The 22,700-nt window shown below is 35.8% G+C and overlaps 1 protein-coding gene across 1 annotated transcript in view; it reads right to left on the reverse strand.

Annotated features, from left to right (window-relative positions):
• The window catches only part of LOC150075107 (uncharacterized), a 617,581-nt gene that overhangs the window by 387,957 nt on the left and 206,924 nt on the right, over window positions 1-22,700 (reverse strand). Inside the window, exon 15 of the mRNA XM_090388926.1 lies at window positions 10,407-10,460. Within this exon, the coding sequence (XP_090245052.1) occupies window positions 10,407-10,460 (54 nt within the window). The remainder of the gene's footprint in view (window positions 1-10,406; window positions 10,461-22,700) is intronic.

Below are 22,700 nucleotides of genomic sequence, written 5' to 3' on the forward strand. Positions count from 1 at the left end.
CTGAAAAATGACAGACAAAAGAATCTAACAACAAATCAAACTCAAATTTTTAATAAAACTAAACAAAACACTAACCGAAAGTTATGAATTGCTATGTCAAGTTTATGAGATCATAAAATGCCAAGAGCTCACATGTTTGAATGGCATGAAAGGTTTTTAGAAGGAAGGGAGAATGTGGAAGATGATGAATGACCAGGCCATCCAGTATCCATTAAAACTTATGAAAATATTTATTCAGTTTTAATGGATAAAAACTGGACATGAAAATGTTAATGACTAGGTAAAGACACTGATTAGTAGTAGTAGTGGCATGTGATGCAAGAAAGCAAGTGTATGAGCTTATGCAGCATCAGCCAAAAAAAAAAAAAAAAAAAAAAAAAATCACACCATTCCCTCCAAATGCCTGTCCAGTTCCTCTTTAAATTTATTCAACCTATCAACTTCCACAACGACAGATGGAAGTTTGTTCCAGCAATTAACAACCTGCTGGCTAAAGGCAAATTTCCGCACATCTATTCTACATCTGTCCTTTCTTAATTTGAATTTATGTCCCCTTAGGTTCGTAATCTGAACAAGGGGAAGGATCAAATCAGAATTCAGAGTGCTCAACACATTCAAGGCCTTATACACCTCAATCAGATCACTGCACAGGTGCCTAGTCTCCAGCCACTGCAATTTGCAGAACTTAAGCCTCTCTTGATAAGAGGATCCCTTCATTCCCCTCACCAATATTGTTGCCCTTCTCTGTACACGCTCAAGTAAATCTACATCCTTCCTAAAATGAGGCCTCCAGACCTGTACGCAGTACTCAAGGTGTGGTCTGACCACTGCCTTATACAGAGGGATCTTCACCTCCTTTTCCCTGCTAGCAAAATTCCTATATATCATTGACAAAACTCCATGACCTGCCCTGGAAACCTGTCTGTATTGCTCAGAAAACTTCATATCTGCCTGCACAATTACTCCCAGGTCTTTTTCATTTTCTACCACCTTAAGTGTAGTACCACACAGTTGGTACGTTTCTCGGGGGTTACTTCTACCCATATGCGGTACTTTGCATTTGTCAAGGTTAAACTTCAGTTGCCACTTCTTAGCCTATCTGCCCAAATTATCCAGATCCTGTTGCAGTAGCACACTGCCATTACTGTCATTAACAACCCTGCCAACCTTTGTATCATCTGCAAACTTCGACATTAAGCCTGATATACCTTCATCAATATCACTGATAAATATACAAAACAACAGTGGACCTAACACCGAACCCTGTGGGACCCTACTAATAACATTAGTCCAAGAAGAGCAGCACCCATTGATTACCACCCTCTGTCTTCTCCCAGATAACCATCCTTTTATCCATTGTAGCAACTTACCCTTAATACCATTCTGCTCCAATTTGTACAATAGTCTTCCATGCGCAACAGTGTCAAAAGCTTTCCTGAAATCCAAGTATATGATATCAAAATTATTTTTTGCATCCAGTTCGTTTGTAACCACATCATAATATCCTATCAAATTTGTCACACAAGACTTTCCCTTAACAAACCCACGCTGTGCCTGAATTATTGCTGCAGTCTTGTCTAGATGATCTTGCAATGCATCTTTAACCAGTGACTCCATTATTTTACCAGGAACAGAAATTAAACTAACTGGTCTGTAATTACTCATGTCACCCTTCGATCCCCCTTTGTGAATTGGGGATACATTTGCACATCTCCAGTCCATGGGAACCTCCCCTGAGTCCAAGGACGCTCTCATAATTATGGCTAAGGGTTTGCTTAGTTGCTTTGCCGCCTCCTTTAATATAACTGGATAGATCCCATCCACCCCAAGTGCTTTTCTTACGTTTAACTTCAACAATTTCTCTTCCTCTTTGCTCTCAGTTATTACAAAATCATTAAGTATCTTGCTACAATTTAGCATTAGCATTAGTAGAGGCATATGATGCAAGAAAGCAAGCTTATTCAGCATCAGCCAAAAAAAAAAAAAAAAAAAAAAAAAAAAACACACACCACTCCCATTTCACCCCTCCGTTCATTCGAAATACCTGTCCAGTTGAGCTTTAAATTTGTTTAGGCTATCAACTTCAACAACAAGTGATGGAAGTCGGTTCCACCAACAACCACCCGCTGGCCAAAGGCAAATTTCCACACATCTATCCGACATCCGTCCTTCCTCAATTTGAATTTATGCCCTCTGAGGTGACTATTCTGAGCAAGATGAAGAATCCCATTGGCACTGAGCATGCTCAAACCATTCAAAGCCTTATACACCTCTATCAGATCACCTCGCCGGTGCCTAGTCTCCAGACTCTGTAATTTGCAAAACTTAAGCCTTTCTTCGTAAGAGCAACCCTTTGTTCCATTCACTAATCTTGTTGTCCTTCTCTATACCCGTTCCAGCAGCTCTACATCCTTCTTGAAATGAGGCCTCCAGACCTGTATACAGTACTCAAGATGTGGCCTAACCATTGCCTTATACAAGGGAATAATCACCTCCTTATCCCAGCTAGAAAAATTCCTGTATATCATTGACAAGACACCATGAGCTACTCTTGCAGCTCGTCTGCACTGCTCAGAGAACTTCATATCTGCCTGCACAATTACCCCCAGGTCCTTTTCATTCTCCACCACTGTCAGTGTAGTACCGCAGAGTTGATACATTGCTATGGGGTTACTGTTTCCCATATGTAGTACTTTACATTTGTCAATGTTAAACTTCATTTGCCACCTCTCAGCTCATCTGTTCAACCTTTCCAGATCCTGTTGCAGCAGCATAGTGTCAGTAGTGTCCTTAACAACCCTGCCAACCTTTGTATCATCTGCCAACTTGGACATTAAACTTGATATCCCATCATCAATATCATTCATAAACACCGAAAACAACAACGGACCCAACACTGAACCCTGAGGAACTCCACTAATAACATTAGTCCACGTTGAGCAGTGTCCATTGATTACCATTCTGTCTTCTGCCACTCAACCATCCCCTTATCCATAGCAGCAATTTGCCTCCAATGCCACACTGCTCCAATTTGTGCAGCAGTCTTCCATGTGCAACAGTGTCAAAAGCCTTTCTAAGATCCAAATATATGATATCAAAGTTATTCCCTGCATCCAGTTCTTTTGTGACTACATCATAGTATCCAATCAAATTGGTCAGGCAAGACCTGCCCTTAACAAAACCATGCTGCGTCTGAGCTATAACTGAATTCTTGTCTAGATGATCCTGCAGTGCTTCTTTAACCAGTGCCTCCATTAATTTACCTGGAACAGAAGTTAAACTAACAGGTCTATAATTACTTGTGTCAGCCTTTGATCCTCCTTTGTGAATTGGGGTTACATTTGCACATCTCCAGTCCATGGGTACCTCCCCTGAGTCCAAAGAAGCTCTCATAATTATGGCTAGGGGTTTGCTTACTTCCTTTGCTGCCTCCTTTAATATAACTGGATAGATCCCATCCACCCCAGGTGCCTTTTTTATGTTTATCCTCAACAATCTCTCCTCCACTTTCCTCTCAGTTATTACAAAATCATCCAGCCCACTGCCAATGTTTACTTTACCTACATCATTCTCCTTCCTGAATAACTCCTCATGCGTGAATGTAGATGCAAAATACTCGTTCAGATTGTTAGCCACCTGAGCAGGATCCTCAACTGTTGAACCATCAATATCCAGTGGACCAATCTGATTCATCCCTTTCCTTCTTGAGTTTATATATGTAAAGAACTCTTTTCTGTTTTTCTTTGCATCCTTTGCCAAGGATTTTTCGTAGTCTGCCTTTGCCTGCCTAATCTCCTTTGTGACTTGGTTACAGACCAACTTATATCTTTCATAGGCTTCCATATCACCCATTAATTTGTATGTATCCCATGCATTTTTCTTCTCTGCCACATGTCTCATTAGTTCATCTGACAACCGTTTAGGCCTAAACCTTGAACAATATTTCTTAGTTGGTATGTAAAGCCTGGTAGCCTCCAAGATTAGTTCCTTGAATGCTTCCCATTTTGAGTTTGCTGTTGGTAACATCATCAGTTGGTCCCACTGTATAGAATTTAAATACTGTCTCAGACCATCATAGTCACCTTTACGAAAACAAAAACCCTTCCCTTTACCTCTGATGGTAGTTACCTCCTTGAGTAAATCCCACTTCAACACACTGTGATCACTGCCACCTAGTGGTTCATTTATCTGCAGATTCTTAATGCATGAAGAATCACTACTGATAATCAGATCAAGAGTATTGCTCCCTCTTGTTGCCTGACGAACATGCTGATGTAGAAAACAATCATCCAATAAATCCACAAAAGCCTTGCTAGTGTGCGAGTGACCAACCCACAAATTCCAGTCAATATCTGGGAAATTAAAATCCCCCATTATAAGACTCTCTGATTTACTGGCCCACTCTATTTCCCTGTACAATATCTTATTATACTCATCAGAGTCATTAGGCCTATAGCACACTCCTACTCTCAATTTTGATTTCCCTATGCTTATGTCACACCAAACTGACTCGACACTGCCCTGTTCATCGATGTCGACTGGCTTCACTTCCTTGGACTTTGTGTTTCTTAATTAATAGCATAACCCCTTCTCCCCTCCTGTCCTGTCTATCCTTTCTATACACATTGTATTCCCCAAATTCCAGTTCCGCATTACTTATATCTGTGTGACACCACGTCTCTGATATCCCAACAATATCTGCCTTTGATGTTTTGAGCAATACCTCAAATTCATCAAATTTATTTACCAAACTCCTAGCATCGGTGTACACGCAGGTATACATGCACCTGTTTCTATTCTTAGCTACCCTAACATAATCCATGTGTTTACTTGTACCGCAATGACTCCCAGCAGTCTCTGAAATATCCTGCATCTTGTTTTTCAGGCTTCTGCTCATTTCAACAGAAGCAGTGCAAGAATCACTTTCACCTCTGCCAGTGGCTACTGTTAATCTATTAGTCCTTGTATCCCCCCCAACTAGCAGTTTTCCGACCCACCTAACACTGCCTCGACAGCATCAGCACAAATTCTTGCACCCTTTCTATTTAAGTGTATCCCATCCCTGTAGAAGCAATCTCTCCTGTTAACAAGTACAGTCCAGGCTGAAAAAAATTCTACCCCTTGAGCCTTGCACAATCCCTCCAGGGCCGAATTGATCGACAAGGTGCTCATCATATACTCCCTCCTATCGCGTCTGGGCAGAATTGCAGACACTTTCAAATTCAACCCTAATTCACGGCTTTTTTTCAACAGTGACCTGTACTTGCTAAGTAATTCCGCCGGTCTCCTACTCATAACCTTCTGATAACCTTCTGTCATTTTCAAACCTTAATAATTCCTCACGTGTGAATTTACATGCAAAATACTCATTCAGTTTGTTTGCTATCTGAGCAGGATCATCAACATTAGAACCATCGATGTCAAGTGGACCAATCTGATTCATCCCCTTCCTTTTAGAGTTTATATAAGTAAAGAAATCCTTGCTGTTTTTCTTAGCATCTTTTGCCAAGGATTTCTCGTAATCTGCCTTCGCCTGCCGAACCTCCTTTGTGACCTGATTACAGATTAACTTATATCTGCCATAGGCTTCTGAGTCACTTGATAATTTATATGCATCCCATGCATTTTTCTTCTCTGTTATGAGTCTCATTAGTTCATTTGACAACCATTTAGGCCTAAACCTTGAACAATATTTCTTAATAGGTATGAAACTTTTAGTAGCTTCCACGATTAATTTCTTGAATGATTCCCACTTAGAATTTATTGTTGGTAACATTGTTAGTTCATCCCACTGTACAGAATTTAAAAACTGTCAGAGACCACTGTACTCGCCTTTACGGAAGCAAAAACCCTTTCCTTTACCCCTGATGGTAATTGAATTTTTAAGTAAATTCCAAGTCAGTACACTGTGATCACTGCCACCTAGTGGTTCTTTTATCTGCAAATTCCTAATACATGAATGATCACTGCTGATAACCAGATCAAGAGTATTACTTTCTCTGGTTGCCTCTCGAACATGCTGCTGTAAAAAACAATCATCCAATAAATCCACAAAAATCTGACTATAGTGTGTGAGTGACCAAACCACAAGTTCCAGTCAATATCTGGGAAGTTAAAATCCCCCATTATAAGACATTCCGATTTACTAGCCCACTCTATTTCCCTGTAGAATTTTTCATTTTACTCATTCAAGTCATTAGGCCGATAACAGACTCCTACTCTTATTTTTGCTTTTGCAGTGCTTATGTCACACCAAACTGACTCAACAGTGCACTGTTCATCTATATCAACTGGACGCACTTCTTTTGATTAGAAGTGATTATCATTTAAGCATTAGAATGGTTGCATCAGAACTCAATATGGACAAAGAAACAGCTAGACAAATTTTAACTGAAAATTTATGCATGAGAAAAGTGTGTGCCAAGATGGTGCCAAAAATTTTGAATAAAGATTGTAGAATGAGAAGACTCCAAATTTGTGAAGATGTTTGAAAATAAATTAAAAGAAGATCCAGACTTTGAGTATTGCAATTACTTGCGATGAAAGGTGTTTGTTCCAGTACAACCCTGAAACTAAAAGACAGTTAATGCAATGGAAAATGAAACAAACCCCCAAACCAAAAAAAGGAAGAATGTTAAAATCAAAAATGAAAACCATGCTTCTTGTTTTCAAGGTGATGCTCCAGCACACAATATGCTCCCTGTTTGCCAGTTTCTGACCAAAAAAACAAATCCCTGTGTGTGAATAGAAGAGAGCCAGTTGCTTGTGACTTTTTTTCTCTTCCCTAAACTGAAAAGTGTACCTAAGGGAAACCATTTTCAGTCCATTGCAGACATTCAGGAAAAAAAAAAAAACAACTATAGTATTAAAAGGGCTTACAGAAGATGATTTCCAGAAATGTTTCTGTGCTTGAAAGAAATGTATGGAACAGTACATGCAAGCCCAGGGCAATTATTTTGAAGGGGATAACTTGAATGGTACAAAATATTTCATACAAATATTTCATTATATTTATTTTATTGCAACAGTCTCATTATTTAATAGCCATGCTTTGTATACAAACAATGGAACACAGTGGGGACATTTTCTTTCTCAAATCAGTTCTTATGATTTTTTTGTAAGACCAGAAGAATCCGACGAGACAACTGGGATAAATTTGTTAAATCTTTAGAACGTGACATCATGGCCCACAGAGAAGACGTTTTAAAATTTTTAAGAAATTACAACTAGACACAAATTATCAAATAAAAACCAACTCCATCTCTCAAGCAGAATGGAAGCAACACTATTCCAAACTTTGGTATAACCCTGGCACTAGAGAATTGGAAGATGAATCTGTGGTAACAGAAGATGAAGAAAATATAACAATGGCAGAACTAGAGTTAATATTACAAAAATCAAAAAACCGAAAAAGCCCGGGGAATAGACAATTTGAATGTAGAACTATTTAAATATGGTGGCACCTTATTAAAAAATGCACTACTAAAATTAGTTAACATCATATGGCATAAGCAACAGATACCCAAAGATTGGGAAACAGGAATAGTAATCAATTTACACAAAAAAAGGCTTCAGAAATAACCCTAACAACTACAGAGGGATAACACTGCTATCAACTGCTTCAAAGTTATACTCTAATATACTAAAGAATAAACTTAATAAATACAGTGAACAATTCCTAGAAAAAGAACAATGTGGGTTCAGAAAAGGGTGAAGTACAACAGATGCTATATTCTCATTGCAACAAATTTTGGAGAAAAGAAGGGAATTCGACCTACTAACATTTCTGCTGTTTACTGATTATGAAAAAGCATATGACAATATAAACTGGAAAAAACTTTGGCAGATTCTACATGAAGAAAATATCCCAACCCAACTACGGAAAGCAATGCAAAGCCTATACAAAAACTCAAAAGTCTGCATAAAATATTCTAATGGCCAACTATCAGACCCAATTAACACTAATAAAGGAGTCAAACAAGGATGTGGACTATCACCAAATTTATTTAATATCTACATCAATAAAATTATTAAAGAATGGAAACAAACAATTAACAACAGAATACAGTTAAACAACAGGAATAAAATCCAAACTATATTATATGCTGATGATCAAGTTATAATTGAAAAATCCGAATTGCAGATAGCAGATAATGAACTGAATAAAATAAGCAAAAAGTACAAGATGAAAATCTCCACCTCAAAAACAAAATCAATGGGATTATGTGGAAAAAACATACAGAGAGTCAAAATTGTTATTGATGACAAAATAATAGAACAAATATCTGATTTCACCTATTTGGGAAATTTAATATCAAATTAAGAATTACGATTAAACGTCACTTCGGAAAACAAATGACAACAAACAAAATTACGACTGCACAACATCACTTCAAAATCAGCGCTCTTCTACAGCTGTGAGACTTGGGCCATAAATAAGAAAGATGCACACAAACTAGAAGTAGCACAAATGAGCCTTTTAAGACCTAATAATGGTCTTACAAGACTAGACCACCAAAGAAATTTAGATATTCGTGAGAAATTAAAAGTAGATAACATAGTAAATGACATAAAACGGTATCAGAAAAAATGGATCAGCCACATAGAAAGAATGAACCCAGACTGGATCCCAAAATTAGCCTTTAACTACAAACCTACAGGCAAGAGAGATGTGGGTCGACCAAGACAACAATGGCAAGATCAAGACCACCTCCAAGAGCTACAATGGAACAGGTCTTAAAAGACCTAAGTCTGACCAAGTTCATGATGATGATGATGATTTAGAAACTATACAAATATTTAAAATATTTACTTGTCTTCCTTCATGGATTAGGTGATCTCAAAGAGGTAATATTTACAAAATACTTAACTATTTACAAATATACAAACTATATTGGGACGATGGAAAAAAAACGTTACAACGGAACATCAAATGATGCCAGGCGTGGTCATGTATTAGACAGTGAAGCACGTGCACAAGGTTGGTGAACCACACATTGCAAGACAACTGCCTCCATAATGTTCACCAACCTCATACACATGCTTCACTGCTAATACATGACCACGCCTGGCATCATTTGATGTTTCATTGTAACATTTTTTTATATTAATGTCAGCTGATGAAGGGACCCATCATCCCAATATAGTACAGGTATGATTGTAAATAGTTTATTATTTTGTAACTATTTTATTTTTTTGTGAATATTAACATAGTTTTGTTATTATATGTATAATAATAACATTATACTAATATAATAACATTATAATGCACTAATCAAATCTAATCAGGAAATCATCTATATAATTATTTACCTGCACAGTTGTAGTGATGCAATTGCCCCACCCTCTTTTACCATTTTTAATGTATAGCTAGATATTTTATCAATATCATAATACTGGCCTTATACAGGCCTACTACCTATTAGGAGTTTGATATACATATGACATAAGTTATGTTTCCAATCAGCAGTTTTCTTCTAATCTATTCCTTCGATGCTTGTTTAGATTTGATACATTCATTCACAGCTTGATACATGGTTGCTATTAGGGCTGTCTCATGTCTGATGATGAAATCAGACAATTTCAAAACTGTTTGAGTCACAGCAGTGCCTCAAATTTTAATTGTAATGAATTTACCTAATGGGTGATGTTATCTGATTATTATTATTAATTATTAGTTACTTTAGGTTGACTATGCGGACAAGTGTAGCGGTTTCTAAAGAGCCTATGCCCAAGCACTGCACCATCACTGGAAGGGACACCAGCATCTGCAGATGCTGGTGTCCCTTAAAAAGAATAAGGTGTTGACTTAAAAGAATAATACAGATAATCATTGTTTTAAAAAACTATTTCAATTTTTCAGAATAATCTGCACTGAAATAGCACCCTATTTCTTAATTAAAGGACATTATGTGTTTGTTCATAATGAATTAATGTGAATTATGAATAAAACTAATTAAGCCATGTGAATCAAAGGAATTTCGTTGTACATAAAGTATTACAATAAGTTATAATCCCAAACAAAACTAATTAATAACTGGCTATGTTTCTGGATTCTATGTTGAATACTGTCACGTAGACTAAACAGGAATAACTGAAAGTTGTAACTAATTTTACTGGGTAGAAGACTCAATCCAGTCATTTATATTCATTGATTACTTCAGCCTGCATCATCTTATGATATATGACCAATATTCTTATATTAGGCATATATCAATCACAAGAAAAAGTAATTAAATTAGTACGAGTAAATTTCTTACTTGCATATGCACAAATGATTAATGCACAAATGCACAATTAATGCAACACATGCACGAATGATTAATGCTAATATTTAAGTTTTAGAATTTGTTAATACGAAATTACCAGTTAAGTGAAAATAAAAAAAGCTAAAAGCTAAAACATACTGCTGGTCCAGGAGGGCCTTCTCTTCCTCTTTCTCCCCTTTGTCCTAGTGGTCCCTAAAATAAAAGAGAAACATTCAAACATTTATAAATAAATAAAAAAAAAGAAGACGCAGCAGATTCTTTATTCTCTCCCTCTCACACACAAATAGATACATAAACAGACATACAATCTACTCTGCTGATTTAGCCAAATAGGCTAAGTAGTAATTAGTTATCTAGAGTCTTCATCAGGTGGTCATCTAACAAAAGCTAAGTACGGTGAACCCAAACAAATATTCAGTATTAATACCTACCTGCAACAGTGGCAGTACACATTAAAAGCAATGTTGGTAACTATCTTCCTAACAAATCTTTACTGACTAATTCATCATTAACCAATTAAAAATACTAGTAAATGATACACCAGTCACAACTGATAAACTATCCATTACACTGAGAGATTAATTTTTAGAACGTGAAGTAATGTTAAACTCAATGGATAATTTATCAGGTACCCCCCCCCCCTCTCTCGAAAGGAAAACGAATATGGACATGAGATGTGCCAGTGTCCCATGTCTGCAGCTGTGTATATAAGCAGACATCTCTGGCAATTATTTATGATACATTAACAAAGGTAAAGAGGACACTCAATGTGAATTCACTCAATGTGAACTCAATGTGAACTTAATTCTGAACAAAAGTGATAGGCAAGAGTTGCAGAGAACTGGAAATAATATCATCATAGATGCTCACTGTAACATGCTCACACTAAAAAAGATTTCCCAGATTCAAAAGTACACATTCTAGTATAAACTCATTGTGGTGTGAGATAGCTGAAAGCAAAGGTATAACGAGAATAGGAGTAACTGCAGAACGCAAGGTTGTGAGAATTATGATGAGAGCTTCTATACAAATGGAATGGGCTAGCAAGTGTCAGTATCTTATTATGGGTGATTTCAATTTACCCCTAAATTACTGGAGCAAAGGAAGGAAATTGTACCTGGGGAACAAAATTTTTAAATCAACTAGATGATGGCTGTTATTTGTATCGACACGTTAGGGAAAGTACTAGGGGAAAAAATATTCTAAGCCTAATCATCACCCACGAAGCAGACAATACCACAAGGCTGAGAGTAAAGGAACCATTAGCAGGGAATATCACTGAGTTCTAAGCTGAATGATGAGGAGAGAGAGGTCATCATCAGCCATTTTCAATCCACTGCAGGATGAAGGCCTCTCCAACAACTTTCCAGTTCCTTCTGTTTTGAGCACTGGCCATCCATTTACTACCCGAAAACTCATGAATTTCATCTATCCATCTCCGCCTTCGTCTTCCAGATTTTCTTCTAGTTCCTCTTGGGTACCAATCTGTTATTTTCTTAGTCCATCTGTCATCATGTCTTCGAGCTATGTGTCCTGCCCAAGACCATTTTAGTTCTTTAGTTTTGATAAGAATGTCCTTTACTTCAGTTTGCTGCCTAATCCATGTGTTTCTCTTCTTATCTAATAGTCTGATTCCCAATATAATTCATTCCACTCTTCGCTGTGTAGTTCTCAGCTTCTCTTCCATTCTTTTGGTGACTGCCCAAGTTTCACTTCCATAAGTCATGGTGGGGAGTATACATTGATTCATTATTTTACGTTTCAGACAAACTGGGATATTGTTCTTCAGTATGTGACTATATTTCCTGAATGCTATCCATCCAAAATTTATTCTTCTCTTGACTTCCAGCCATTTATCATTATTACAGCTAATAACTTGTCCCAGATAAGTGTATGACTCCACCTTTTCAATTACTGCTCCTTCAATCATTATTTCCCTTTCTGTGGCATACTTGTTCATCATTACTTTTGTTTTAGCCATATTCATCTTTACCCCAAAATCCTTACTAACTGTGCATAACTGATTAAGATTTTCCTGTAATTCTTTGGGATCATGGCTTATGACCACAATATCATCTGCAAATCGTAAATGGTTTAGGTACTCTCCGTTCACATTGACTCCTTTCTGCGACCAGTCTAATCTTCTGAAAGCTTCCTCAAGGGCAGCAGTAAACAGCTTCGGAGATACTGTGTCTCCTTGTCAAACTCCTTTCTCGATTTTAAATTTCCTACTGTCTTTGTCTAGTCTAATAAAGGAGGTAGCACTCTCATATATTTTCTTCAAAATCATAATATATGGGGTATCTATGCCTTATCTTTCCAGTGCCCGAAACATTGCCTTATGCTGTACGGAGTGAAATGCCTTTTCATAATCCACAAATGCAAGGCATAATGGTGTTTTATATTCATTTGCTTTCTCCATTAGCTGTGATATTACGTGAAGGTGATCCATAGTTGAGAATCCTGTCCTAAACCAGTTTGCTCTTTTGGTTGATTCTCATCAAGTATTCTTTCTAATCTGTTAGTAATGGCCCTTGTGAACAACTTGTAGATGTGGGATAACAAGCTAATTGGTCTATAATTTCCAATTTCTTATTTATCTCCTTTCTTATGCAACAAAACTATGATTGCATTATTCCACTGCTTAGGAGTCACACCTTTTCTAATGCACTTTGTGAAGAGCCTTGCCAGTTTTTGTGTTATGTCTCTTCCTCCCAATTTTAACAACTCTACAGTAACTTCATCTTCCCCCGAGGCTTTCTGATTCTTCATTTTCTTCAATGCATGTTCTACTTCTTCAGGAAGAATATCGGGTATGTTGTATGTGTTGCTGCTTTGCAATCCATCTTCCCCACTGCTGGCATCATTCCCTCGCTCCTTGTATAATTCTCTATAGTAGTCTTCTGCTATTTGAATTATGCCTTCTCTGCTGTTTATAAGTACACCATCGCTATTCTTCAGTTTCAGTATCATTTGTCTTTCTGTATTACTGCTCATGGCTGCTGATTTAAATCCTTTGTTTTCCCTTAATGCTTGTTCTACTTTTCTTGTGTTAAATCTTCTTATGTCCTCTCTGGGTCTCTTTCTAATGGCTTTGCATAACTCAGTATACTCAATTTTCTCCCTGTCAGTGTTTTTCTTGCTCTTCATTTGTCGTCTTCGGTTCATCATTACAAGTGTTTCTTGACTAATTTTTTCTTCTTTGGATTTCTTTTTCCCTATAGGTTTCTTGGGCTTTATCACTTTCAGAAAGTTGTAATATTCCTCGTCGATATCTTGGTCCTGAGCAGTCTGCAGAAGCTCAAACTTGTTCTTAAGTTCCAGTACATACTGCTTTTTCTCCTCCTCTGTTATCTTAAAGACCTTTGTATTATTTACTCGAGTCAGTTTTTTCCTTTCCTTTCCTACATCTATATCAAGTGTACATCTTACCATTCTGTGATCTTCCAACATTTATACCTTATTCAAGATGGTAACATTATTCACAATATATCTTCTGTTAGTGAGGATGAAGTCGATTTCATTAGTTTTTAATCCATTCCATGTCCACTTTCTGTTCACCCTTTTCTTGAAAAAAGTGTTCATTACTGACAGTCCTCATTATAATCTTTAGCTTGTACCTCTTAGAAATCTTGAGTATTAGTCTTAACACCCTTGGTGATGTACTTTTGAATTCCAAAATGTTGTTTTTAAAATCTTTATGGACCAGAAACCCAACTCCACCTTCACTCCTTTCACTGTTTCCATTGGTGTACAGCAGATTTCCACTTGATAAACTTATAAGTGATTCATTTCTTCTTCTTGTTTCAGCCAAACCGATGATATTCCAATTCACATTTTCTAATTCCTTTTCCAGCTCTTATATCCTGTCTTCACCGATGAGCGATCTTACGTTATAACAGGCCAAGTTCAGTTTCCGTGCATGGCAGCCTGGTCATACCCAGAGATTCTTAGCACCCTCTACTTCCACTCTGATCCTCTCCCTGCCGTAAGAGGGGGAGTGAAAGCTGCTCGGGACTGAGGGCCATTTGCTCTGTTGTGCTGTCATATGCTGGAGGGTTTGGTCTTTTCCTCTTCACGCTGACGAGGCGTCTTGAAGAGAACCACTCTACACATTTGTTGCCACCTAAGTGACGTAACAGGGCTTACCATCGAGAAGGTGTGCATGAGTGGATTTCAGGGAGGCAGGCCAACCGGACTTCTCCTAAATCTTCTGTAATAGAGAGATATTGGATCCATCAGTGTTTTAGGCTGAGTGTCTGATAACACACAGGATACCTGTTCCCCTCTAAGCCCCCTCAAAGGCAAAGGAATGGGTTTAAATTTTAGGAAAGGAGATTATAATAGCTTAAGGAGCTAGCTCACAGAGAGCAAATGGCATCTATAGAGAGGTGAACACATATTTCTAGAGATACAGTGCACTTACAGTTATGAAGCATATGTTTGGGGCTATTAATATGAAAAAAAAAAAAAAAACCTCTTCTTGGCTTTGTCATAATTTTTTTTTACTTGAACAGATGTAGGTATTCTGGTCTGATGTAAGTTTCTTCTTTTCTGTTAATGGCTGTGTCTGTAAAAGCAAATGAAATGATTTTCTGCACAGGATTTATTATATTATATGTGCATGGATTGCAAGGAAGTAGAATGAAAATTCACCTCTGTTACATATCATAGGGTATGCATGATTAGACTATGCACTGTAAATGCAAGCCTGATCACTCTATTCATAACAGAATACAAGAGGTTAATCAGAGGACAGCGAATATAGTGCAGAAAGAGTGGTCTTAGTGAATATATTGGTCTTTAGGGCTAGTCCTGTCAAAAGTGCTATAACAGGAGTTTACTGTATACCCAATAGCTTTAAAAAGGTGGAGGAACTTATTATGGGTGACTTGGTTGTGTCCTGAAACACAACCAAAACAAAAAGGACATAATCACAGTTTCAGAATAAAATATACTGAAATAAACAAAATGCTCTGTTTCCTGTTTCCACTAAGCCAATATGATATATATGACACAGTAACAGCAAAGAAGAAGTGTTTATTAAAGCAACCTATCTAGGTCAACAGTAATGTTTTATTGTTTTGCAATCAGATGTCATCCACAACAGAGCAGCAGAGTTTTTATTGTGTAAAGTTATCTGGCAAAAAATCTATGAAACAGTACTGTGAAAAATATTTTCCAAAATATGAAAATGAGGCACCTCCCAACAAGACAATGATTTGGATTATTCAACAGTTTAGAGAAATGGATATGAATCTGATAAGAAAGGATTTGGCATCCTTCTTTGGCAAAACAGCTTAGCCAGAGGTGAGTAAGGAACCGCAATGTTTCCCCTTGGAAAAGTGCATGATATTTTTCATAGCAGCTGCACATAGACAAAATTCCTGCATATAATGCAATTAAAAGTCTAAATTTTTTTCTCATATAGGGTAATTTTTCATAGCAGCTGCACATAGACAAAATTCCTGCATATAATGCAATTAAAAGTCTAAATCTTTTTCTCATATAGGGTAATTTTTCATAGCAGCTGCACATAGACAAAATTCCTGCATATAATGCAATTAAAAGTCTAAATTTTTTTCTCATATAGGGTATGATACAGATAAAGATAAAGGCACTGTCAGATAAAGTGTTTGTCAACTGTTAAATTTTGTCAACAATTTCACCGTTTATTCCTTCTGGCTGTGAAATGTTAAATTCCAGTTATTCTATGATGAAGCCTGGTTTCATTTAAGTGGCTACATAAAATAGAATACCAGAATTTGGGTCACAGTGAATTCATGCCAATTAAAGAAACCTCTTTACTCACTAAAGATTGGTGTATGGGTTCTAATAACTGACCCATAATTATTTCATACATTCTTTATGTAAACAATGATTAGCAAATGAATCTATGGTTCACTGAATAGTTTATTTTTACTATTAGCACTAATTAAGTATTACTGTTGGTCATCAAGACAGAGCAACAGTACAAAATTCAAGACTTTTCATGAAGTTTAAGCACTTTATTTGATAATGCCCTAACTGGCACTATCAAGTGACCTCCTCAATCTCTCAACTTGATGCTGTGGGAAATATAAGAAAATTTATTATATCTATATATATATACATTAAAAAAATTTATCTACTATTAGTTTCTTATTACCTTTTTCACTTTATTTAGTATTATTCCATGCAGCCTCAGTACTGTCCTTTAATAATTACTTTCACACTTTGTGACAAAGCTTCCCTCAAGGCACTAAGGCACAATATAACTGCTTATTATAATTCTCAGTGGGATCAGAACATCCAAGCACTGAGGGAAATTTTCTATACACACACACACACGTGGTGTGGCAATAAAAGTTCTCAGACTGGTGCTTTTGCAGCAATGTTTGATAACTTTGAAAATAAATAGAAGTGGTATGTTGTAGTTGAAACTTCCTCTAACAGATGGTGATACAGAGACTGTTCAGTAGGCTGACAGGGTGCAAATAACAACCAATTTCATTAGTAGCATTAACATTCTGTGTCAAGATTTTGCAAGTGAACAGCAAATAAACATCAAATTTTGCTTTAAACTGGGAAAATCTGAAACAGAAATATGAAATGTTAGACCCAAGAAATGTTAAAAAAATGAAATGTTGATCCAAGAAGTGGACAGTGTATAGTGTTTCTTGCCTAGCGGCACCGAGTGGGGGGGAGATAAAAGTGGACATCTGTCAGTCTCTAGAAATGAGGACAGAATTGCAAAAGTTTGGGAAATTGTGGCATCATTTGACCCTTGGAATAATGGTCAATAAGTTGGATATGAATAAGGAAATGAGTCATCAAATTCTGTATGAAGATTTAGTGAAAAGGAAGGTCTGTGTAAAATTTGTGCTGCACAGCTTCACAGATGAGCAGGAGCAACAAAGAGTGTCATCATGCAAAGACTTTCATCCAGACTTGTCAGGACAATCCTAATTCCCTTGAGTATATTGTCAAAGGAGATAAGTGTTGGGTGTTTCAGTACAACCCAGAAATAAAGCATCAGAACATGCAGTGGACCTCAAAATTGTCACCAAAATCATCATCATCATCAAGCCCAAAAAGTTTTGTTTACAGGGTCCAGGATCAAGATCATGCTGATCATGTTTTTTGAAATATGGCATTTTACAGATCAATCATTCCTCCCATACTCTCCCAATCTAGTATCAGCAGACTTCTTCCTCTTTCCCAAGGTGAAAACTGCCCTCAAAGGAAAGATATTTCAGGATGATGAGGACATAAAGAAAAATGTAACTGCCAAACTGAACATCATCACTTAGGATGCCTTCACTGACTCTTTTCAAAAAAACTTTTAGAATGGTGTAATAAGTGCATGAAATCAGGTGCTTATTTTGAATTTAAAAAAAAAAAAATCTGTTTTCAGCTCCTTCACTTTGTGTTCTTTTTATTGTACCAGTCCAGGAACTTTATTGCCACATCTCGTATATTTGGCATAAATGTGAATTTCTCACAAGCAGAGAATAAAACAAAATGTTTACTTTTTGTTTATACTAGTTTATACATAGCACACAATAACAGAAACCTTAAATTTGCAATCAATCACTTTTAACACTTTCTCCATCTTTAATTTCCAGTCTGTTATATTATCGCATTTTTTCATCACTTAAATTCCTTTAAATCAATACTACAATATGAACTGGATTACAATTAATATTCCCAAACTCTGCCTTTGCTTTACATTAACATTTCAGTACACAAAATAAACCTATTAACCAATACTGTTCAATTCAATCAAAACCTTCAATTCAATTCAATCAAAATCAACTGTTCAATTCAATCAAATGTTGTTCTCTACAACCTTCCCATAGATATCTGTACCATTGATTTCTACTGATTATGAGGCTTTATTTCATACTGTTTATTTCTCTTTCCTTCTGTAAACACACTATTTTATGCTATCTATTACTCCCTTTCTTTCTTTTAGGTGCACTTTATATATTTTTTTGTTCCTAGGGTGCAATTCATATTATCTGATTTTAACATCTCTCCCCAAATTTACTTTTCTTCTAAATCTGCATCTTAAGACAATTATCTACATAAATTTACTACCTGCCTACTTCATCATAAAACTTATTATCCCTTTGTTTGTTATATTTGTGTCTCGCCACACTGCACTGCAAACTTCACTCTCTCTCTCAGCTGAACCCCAAAATTATATCTTTAGACTTATTCTTCCACCAAAGACAGCAATAAAAATTATATATTTAAATTTTCTTTCTCCATGACACTTCCATTATACAATACTTATAATTCTTAAAGGGCACTGTTATTATTCAATTACATGATTTCCTTTTCCTCTATCTCCAGTATTAATCTTCCATATTCATCTTCAATTTATCTTTAAACGGTAACCATTATAAGTATATAACATATATCAAAATTTGCTAATATAGAATGATTTCTAAACAACAAGAATGTCCTCTAAATAAATGTCATTTAATTCTTACCAAACTCATACATTTAAATTTGTCCTTTTTTTTTTTTTAAGTTAGAATGATTTCTAAACAACAAGAATGTCCTCTAAATAAATGTCATTTAATTCTTACCAAACTTGTACATTTAAATTTGTCCTTTTTGTCCTTTTTTTTTTTTTTTTTTTTTTTTTTTTTTAAGTTCTTAGGACACTATCAATACACGATACCTATTATATTTACTCCCCATAATTTTTAAGGGACACATTTATCATTCAATTATCTCTTCTATTCTAATTACTTTATTCAATGTGACTTCAGTGATAGGGAAAATCATGGAATGGATGATTATGAGTGCAATACAAGGTCATTTAGATATATATGGAATTCTGAAGGAAACAGCATGGTTTTGTAAATGGATAATCATGTTTAACCAACCTGACAAGCTATTTTGGTAATGTAACTCATGAAATGGATGTAGGAATAATTTCAATGCTGTTTACTTGAATTTCAGAAAAGCATTTGATTCAATGCTGCATGAGAGGGTACTGTATAAGCTGGAACATCTCAGAATTGCAGAACAAAAATTCTTAGATGGATCATGGGGTGACTGCAGGGCAGGAGGAAGATGACTTTGATTAATGATTACTCAGATTGGGTCAACATACAAAGTGGGGTTCCCCCAAAGATCGGTACTGGGACTATTGGTTTTTTGTTTTGTTTTTCTTAAATTACATCAATAAAGGGACAAAGGGCATCACTGCAAAATAATGTCAAGACTGGTATACTAGTTAATGATCAACAGCATGCAGCACTTCTTCAGGATGACAAAGACAGACTTCAGGGTTGTCAGAAAAGTAGCAGCTAAGATAAGTTTTAATGCAGAAAAATGCAAAGTACAGATGGGGAAAACAACCCTACAATAACTTATACACTTGGTGGGGGTGAATTAAAAGTAGGAGAGGATGAAGTAAATTTGGGAGTTACAATATGTTCAGGCAGATGTTCTCTAAGCAGTGCAGACAGGCAGCAAGGAAGGCCTATGATGTCCCCATGATATTGATGATTTATCATATATTTGCTTATAGAGATAGGGATGTCATACTCCCAATATACAAGGAAATTGCAAGACTGCATTTGAACTACTGTGTTTAAGTATGGAGAGCACCTAAAAAAAAATAGACATTGAGCTTCTTGAATGGATCTAAAGATAGGTAATATTCCTGGTGAAATTGGCAAAGGGACATCCACATGAGCAAAGACTTCTAAAAATATGGAGTTTGGTAACTCAGCATATTTGAAGCCTTTGCTCATTTTCTGAGAGGAGAAAGTAAAATGAATGAGGGTAAAATTTTTCTTGTTATAAAACATTCCAGAGCTATAGCCTATAAAATCAAATTATGGGGGAACAGGTTTAGACTGGATTGCAGGAAGTTTTCTTTTAGCCAGTAGTTGTTGATTAATGGAATAAGTTGCCACCACAGATGGTTGAGTCTGACAGCTTGGGGAAATTGAATGGTCAGTTGGATAGGTAGGTACCTATGTGAGGAGAGAGAGTCAAACAGGTGATTATTTTATTTTTCTTTGGTTACTGCAGTAAAAGCCTCAGGCTTCCTAGCACTATATGATTAATACCAATCTTAATATCTATACTCTCTCAATTTATCTTAACTTACAACATTTATTTTGAACTAATCTTACTTCAATATCTGTTTTCGATATTTATTTTTTTCTTCACTCTTTACCACTTACTTATTTCCTTTCATTATGCTTTCCTATTTGTATTCTCTTTCTCTTTTTTCTTTCCTTTCTCACAACTATAATGCTAATTTGAAGGACATTTTAGCTTTAACATTAACAAAATCTGCCATGTTAAATGAAATCTAAAAGAATTATAAAAAACAATAAATGATAACAATCTACCCTAATATTCACTCTAAATTACTTTTAAACATTAATCTTACATTACCCTTTTCTCCTTATGTATAAGTCAGTTCTTACATAACTATTGTTCTAGTTAATGACAATTCTGCTGGACTTACATTTCTCCAGTGTCTTCTCTCTGCAGCTTCTGGACTATCTTCCTACCATAAAATACTTTGTTCTGTCCTGTCTGCAGACTATTCTTTTTAATTCTCCAGTTCTCAATTCTTCTGGCTAAACAGTGCTGGCTGAACACCTGCATAGGACTAACTCAGCCTGGTGAGTACTACATCATGACACCTTATGTTAAACACCTCTTTTTTCTCATTCTTCTCAGTTCATTTCATTATTTTACTCATTGTTTTATGTCAGCTTCATTATTTTACATTCTCTACAGCTTTGTTTTTTCTTTCTTACTGCTTCACTGTTAAACAGTACTACTCCCTATTTGCATTACACTCACTACAAATATTACTATTCTCGTTCTGTGGGAAAATTTATACACATCTCCTTCAAATTTCATAAGTCCTCTATTCAGAGATATTAATTTTAGAGGTCCAACTGGAACTGTTAATTTTAGAGTGACTGCCTTTCCTTTACTTGCCTACACCTAAATGTATAATTATTTAAATTTCTTTGTTTACTCTCTCCTGTTCGTCTCATTCTGGGATCTCATGGCTAGCTATTTGCACCCTTTTCTTTAAGCTGCTCTACTGAGACAGATTAATGACTTTGGCTGTCCGTTCAGTGCCTACTGCTCATCTCTACAATTCTTGATATTTCTCTCCCTTTTGTTTATTGTCTGCTATCACAAAGATATTATTTATTGCTGTCTAAATGCTTTCTTAACGTGGTTCTATATCAATCACTTTTGTTTCTCTCTGTACAATTTAATATATGTATAATAACAATATCTTCCCTTTAATCTCTTACTACTGATAAATATTTGTGAGACTAAAAGTCTTATACCATATTTCTTGTGGACGATTCATCAAAGAACATGCTTAGTACAATAATAAAATGCCAACATACTTAAATGTACTGTATTGTACTGAACATAATTCTTCACAAACTTTGCAACAATAGATAATATGATAAAGTGATAAAATGTATGAATGTATGATATGATAAAGTGTGTAATATGATAAAGTGATATGATAATATGATATTATAATATGATAAAGCGATATGATATTATAATATGATAAAGTGATAATATGATATGATTTATATGACAAAGTGTGTGAATGTATGACTAATTCAGCATGGCAGGCATTCTCAACACCTTTTATAAATGTTTTATTTCTAAATATAATTCAACCTGCAAGTGTCTATTTGCTTGTTTATGATTTCTGGATAGTATGATTTTACAGATACCCTGTACAAATAAACAAGTAAACAAAAAAGGGCAAATCCTTATAAAAGGAACTGATCTTTCAAACCATGATGTATGTCATGGTGGCACTTGATTTTAAATGAGATACCAAAAGAAACTGTAAAAAAACCCAAAAATCAGTTACTACAATTAGGCAACATAAACCTTATGATTCCCATAAATGTAGTAACAATCCTAAGAATTTTAGAGATCTCAAGTTATTCTTCAAACAGTTTAATGATGGTGATCTGATCTATTTCTCAGTATATTAAATGAATCTTGATAACATATAAGGGGAAGTTGAAAAGTTTCTATCCTCTCATAGAAGAAATGTTGGAAAGTTGTGAAAACCCATTTATTTTTCTACATAGTTTACCTCTTAAGTCAACAAACTTTCTGGCACGATCCACTAGCTTTCATAATCTGCTCAAATAAAATTCAGAAAATTTTGACTAAAATCAGTTTGACTGCTTCCATCACAGCATTGTTGTTATTGAATTTCTGCCCTTTCAAGTCCTTTTTGGGATTTGGAAATAGAAAATAATTTGATGGAGCCAAATCTGTGAGGAGGTTGAATGTAATAGCTCAAATCCACAGTCACACAGTGTTACCTGAGTCACAAACACTGAGTGCACTGGTGCATTGTCTTGATGCAAGATGACTCCTTTGGCCTCTTGATGGCTCCTTTGG

The sequence above is a fragment of the Mastigoproctus giganteus genome, chromosome 14, assembly GCF_048544385.1.
Source record: "Mastigoproctus giganteus isolate SK-2022 chromosome 14, ASM4854438v1, whole genome shotgun sequence".
Lineage (NCBI taxonomy): Eukaryota > Metazoa > Arthropoda > Arachnida > Uropygi > Thelyphonidae > Mastigoproctus > Mastigoproctus giganteus.